The 5,526-nt window shown below is 39.9% G+C and overlaps 1 protein-coding gene across 1 annotated transcript; it reads left to right on the top strand.

Moving 5' to 3' along the window:
• Nucleotides 1–2,129: 2,129 nt before the first annotated feature.
• On the top strand, nucleotides 2,130–4,734 carry LOC104944088 (homeobox protein Mohawk-like; the record flags this gene model as incomplete). Its single annotated transcript, XM_010769564.1, has 4 exons — nucleotides 2,130–2,350; nucleotides 3,274–3,433; nucleotides 3,533–3,686; nucleotides 4,402–4,734. Coding segments are annotated over exons 1-4 (868 nt in total), but the record flags the coding sequence as incomplete, so codon positions are not given.
• Between the last annotated feature and the right edge of the window lie 792 nt (nucleotides 4,735–5,526).

The following is a 5,526-nucleotide window of genomic DNA, read 5'->3' on the forward strand; positions in this document are numbered from 1 at the left end:
ATTATGGAATTAAACAAATAAATAAAAACAAGGATAATTGTGTGTTATTGGTGAGTAAATAACAGTGTGTTATTTTGAAAAGAATAACAAATTAGAAGGAAAAAAAGATTTACATATATACAGATTTCAGTATCCTGAGGCTCTCAGCCCCATTTATTTTCCTCACAGATGGCAACAAAAGTCAGAAATTATACGATTTAAAATAAAAACTATAATTGTGGCTTGATATTGAGTAAGAACATGTTTTTATGGACCACACAGCTTCCGTTCTTCCTATAACACGTAATGCCGTGAGACTACCAATAGAAATACATTGCTTTTAAAATCGTGCTCTGCAACACGAAAAAAAGGGGAAAATCGTGTTGGTGAACATGAATCAATAGATTAAAAATCGTGTTGGTGAACACGAAATGCCGTGAGACTGGGTTGGCATATTAGTCAAATATGCACTCTTCTTTTAGGTCTGCCAACTTCTGAGGCAAATATTTGGTTAGGCAATATTAGGCAGATTAAAGCCTATACAATAGGTTTATCAGAGCTTTTAGCTAAAAACTGTTGAATTGGCTGGAATGTAGCATTTTATAATAAGCCAATCCTTCAGAATATCTGAACATACAATACATTTCTATAACACACACTTTTCTTGATGTTTGGTCTTTTGAATAGGCCTGGTTTGAAGCCTGGTCTGGAGTTTGTGAACCTGCAAGACACACACGCACACACAAGAGTGCCAAAAAAAGATATATATCCGTTCACAGTGTACTTTACTGCTCTCTTGGCTGCCGAATGAAGGTGTGTTCCCAGCTAGTATCAACAGTGAAGCCGGTGAACACATCACAGAGGGACGGGAGTCAATGGTGTGTGATAGCATTTAGCATTCTCCAACCACTGCTGAGGAATGTGAGCGAGGAATTTACTGCACCTAAAGGGGATGCTTCTGCTCCATATGTTTTTCAGCTTTGAAACTATTGAAACTCAACCTCTCCACTGATACTGCTGAATTATGAACAGTGGGGACGGGAGTTAAGGAGCCCTTTAATATGTTTAACGGTTCAACAAGTGCTGCTCGGATTGTAGCCATAACCTTCAAAAGTTAAGGCAGGAGAAACGCATTTTATCACGTGTTTGCATAAATATTATCACGTTTTGCATGTGCATGGTAAAGTCATTATATATATCCAAACAGTATGTGCTGTTTGGACATCAAGAGGGAAAAATACGTAGATTACAACTAAAGTCAAACCACAGTCTTCAAATACTGAACCCATTGCCAGCATGTTGTCATGAAGTCACGCTATTGACAACGCAAGCTTCTGTCAGACCCATTTTGTAATTGTTTACAGTCCTTGTTGCCTCGAAATTGATGAAAATATTCCAGAAAAATAAGCATTATGGTTGGATAAGCCCTGCTTAGATGTATAATTCTGACACTCAAATGCACACGCTGACACACTTTCTGACTCCGTATGTGCAACAGTCTGAGGATTACACAGGCTTGGATTCATTTTCATTTTCCAGTGTTTGTGTTACCCACGTGAGGAGCCAATTTGTAGTGAAATCCACTTCAGCTCAGCAGGATTCACTGTCTAACACGAGGCAGGGATTGGTGGTTTGTCTGGTTATTAGCAACCATGCAATTACACCCATACATTTCCAGAATCCCCTGGTATAACATGCATTAATATCTGCTGACACCATTTTTGTCCAAACCGCAAGAGATTCGTACGCCTCGTGTAGAAAATATGAGGGCATGTCGGAGCAACACCAGGCTAAATCTCACTAGTAAATCTGACAACCGCATTTGCTGATAGTCATGTGTAATATTTTTCATATCCCAGAGTGTGCAGTAGAGGCTACTTTCTCTGCAAGGTTTTGCTTTTACAGGGCTCTCCAGAGAAGTGATTGGACGGTATGAGAGCCAATAGGCGGCACAGCAGCAGGTTATTTGAACTCTCCTCACACAGCTCAACCAAACCATCCTCTGACTTTTCAAACTTTATTCTTTCACAAGATTCTGTCATCTGCTCAGTCCCTGCTCCTGCGGGGACAGAAATACTTTTTTGTATTATCTTTACACTTTTGGGTGTATTCAGAATGGAAACCAGCTGTTTCTATCTAGAAGTCCTGAGATGCACCTGTTGATCGAGGAGAACTTTACTTGTTTGATAATGAGCAAAGTTGCTGAGATGAAGTGTGATACTCTTGTTTTTGAGGACGACATTAAGGCAGAGGAGAGGAGCAGGCTGAGCTGTGTGGATTTGCCTCAGAGCAGTTTACCAGACGGGCAGAACGCAGACCTGCTGAGGTGCCAGGAGACCAACGGGGACATTTCTCCCATCAGAAGATACGGGTACGCCCTTTTTTTTTTGTGTTGGAAATTGTTTTAAGCGGTTAAACAGAGGCACATCTTTTGTTTACAGTTGTAATATACCTTTTTTTAAAGTGATAAAGTGACGTGGCACTAAGTGTTGTTTCTGACTTTAAATGCATAGTTCAATAGTTCTTGGCATTTCTTTACTGCAGTGGTTCTCAATTGTTTTTAAGCAAGGACCCATCATTTGTTTCTCTTGGAATAATTTGATGTAGTGCTTTTCTTATATTTCTTACAGTACATCAGAGAAAGAAAAATTCAGAAAGATATTGGACATGTATTGAAAATAGTTGCAAAATCTAAACACAGAAAAACTCCAATGCAATTGAAATACATTTAATTAGCTACAATAAACAACATAGGCTCCCATACACATCGTGAAAGAGCATGTTGGCACACAGACACAAGGCTGGCTTCTAAATAATACAAAACAGTTCAAAATGAAGACATACCGTAGAAAATGTCACAGATTTGTTAAAACAGAAAATGTGAAAGGCACTTCAGGACACAAACTTACACATACATAAGAAGTGAAGTGATAAGAAGTGTTTCCTTTTTGGTGTATACATAGGCTAAATAAAATTGGATTTAAATTTGTATTAATACAATATCAGTCATTATACAGAAAGGGACAAATTAACTTTTTTTGTTTGAAAATATTAATATTTGAAATGTTATTTGTTGAACTACTAAGTCTTTGTAAAAAATAAAAAAATAAAAACTTCATAAATTAAATCACAGAAAAGAGAACTTTTCAAGTGCCACCTGGCAGATTGCCACACACCCATATTTAAGACTCCCAAGGACATTATTGACAGACTTTTAGCATCATGTTGTTCCATGTGTAGAGGGGATTGTAGGTGGTCTTTGTGAAACTTTTAGTCAACATGTGATTCCTCCAGGTCTCGTTTGGGTGGGGTCAAAGTTCGCCACAAGAGACAGGTGCTGCAGGACATGGCCCGGCCGCTCAAACATTGGCTGTACAAACACCGGGACAACCCCTACCCCACCAAGACGGAGAAGGTCCTGCTGGCTCTGGGCTCTCACATGACTCTAGTACAGGTGAGAGACTAGCCTGTGCCAGAAAGCAGGGGATGTGATTTGTATTCTGTGGGTTAAAAATAAGCCAGTGCTGTTATATAACACGGTGCATCTGTGCAGGTTTCCAACTGGTTTGCAAACGCCCGGCGGAGGCTGAAGAACACAGTGAGACAGCCAGACCTGAGCTGGGCCCTGAGGATCAAACTGTACAATAAATACATCCAGGGAAACGCTGAGAGACTGAGCGTGTGCAGCGATAACTCAGAATCAGACGGTACGGGCACATTTTGTGGAGTTATTAAGAATATTGTCATTTACATTTTTTGGATATAGGTCTGGTTAGGGTTAGGTCTGGTTTATTATAGTTTGTTTGTTTCTTATTAATGTAAAGGTCGCCTATTATGCAAAATGCACTTTTTCATGTCTTTTATTCATAAATATGGTTCCCCGTTGTGTAAGGAGACTCACAAAGTGTCAGAAAATAAAACCCTCTCTCTTTTCCTTCTCCCCCCATCTCTAAAACAAACGGAAGCCTGCTCGATTTCGTTGGCGTAATGTATGACGACATCACAAATGTGGGCTGGCTTTACACCCACGGCCCAATCCGAAACGTTGCTATCAGAAACAATGTGCAATGTGTTTTGGAAGTAATATGGTCTTTGTTTACATTAGCAAGCATAGCCAACACTCAGAGTTAACGCTGTACTGGAGAGAATAGGTAAAAGAGACGGATATAAAAAGGTACTCACCTTGTGGTAAACCTGCAAGAGAAAAAGGGGGCATGACCCTGCAGCTACTGAACCAGAATAAGCACTTTAGTAACAGGGCTGAAATAGAGGGGTATGAGGCATGGTCTTTTTAGCAAAACACCGCAGAGACATGTTTTGTATAGATATGGACCTATAATATATTGTTCAAATATAGCATAATAGGTGACCTTTAAATCAGTACAACATTAAGATAAGTCTGTTTTGTTTCCTTTGCTGCAGATGAACACTGTCCCTTACAAACTCCCATCGGCCAATCAGACTTTGGCAGGTCCCACAAGAGTGTGCTCGAGAAGCAGTGCGGCGTCCTCGCCATGGCGGACTCTGCCAACAGTGACGACAGCGCTTCACCTCCATCCAAGTACAAGAGCAGTTTGCTGAACCGCTACCTGAACGACACCCTGAGACACATGATGGCGGGGGAGGCCAATGGCGTTGCTCCAGCCCGCAAGAGGAGGAGCCACTCCGAGTTGTTCAGCTCCAACGAGTGCGATCGAGATGTTGTCTCTCCGGCGTCATCGTACGAAACGGAGGCCAACTTCGTCTACCACATGGGTGAGAGATGTCATTGTTTGTCACTGTTCAAGAAAATATTACAAGGTAAAGCAATAAGATGAGTTTTCTTACTTGAGTGGAGAATGGCACTTCCGCATTAAATGTTTAAAAACAAATAGACCTATATTATATATTTTGTAAGGATTTGTATGTAAATAAACCCAAATCTTAGCAACAATTTAACTATAATTTCAAACCTAGAGAAATAATTTAATCTAGGTTTCATGTGTGCACCTTTTAGCATGCGTTAATGTTTGGAATGGCTTCCAAAAGCTGCCATAAAAGTACTTTTTATTCAGTTTATAGTTCCTTTTTTACGACTTAAAAAATGTGGTTGGTTTTTAACTTTGTATTTCAGCCAAACGAAAGTATTAGTCCTTGAACGTTTTGACCCTTAGAGAAACAAGCTGTGCTAACATTAGCGGTTAGCTCACAATCTCTCAATGTTATGTATGTCTGCTTAACCGCTTTTAGAGAAACACTGATTTTACTCACCATGTTTGTTTGTTTTGGAGAAGAGAAGATCTCTGCAGATAATTCGGCTCATGATAGAAACCTCTTGAACATCTGGATCTTAAGTTTTACGAGAAACAAGCTGAGCCAACATTTGTAGCAAGTCAGCTTGCAGTCCCCTCCGAGACATCCCTTGTTTGCTGAGCTGTGATGGAGAAACACTCATTATTATGTGACACTGCTTTATTCTTTACTCCTAGAATTATTGGCTCCAAGTAAAAAAATCTGTCTTTTGTTATTGTTTTGAGATGCCCCTAGTGGCAGAAGATCTATTAGAAT

This window comes from Notothenia coriiceps, unplaced genomic scaffold, assembly GCF_000735185.1.
Source record: "Notothenia coriiceps isolate Sejong01 unplaced genomic scaffold, NC01 NC01_scaffold00007499, whole genome shotgun sequence".
In the NCBI taxonomy this organism is placed as follows: Eukaryota; Metazoa; Chordata; class Actinopteri; order Perciformes; family Nototheniidae; genus Notothenia; species Notothenia coriiceps.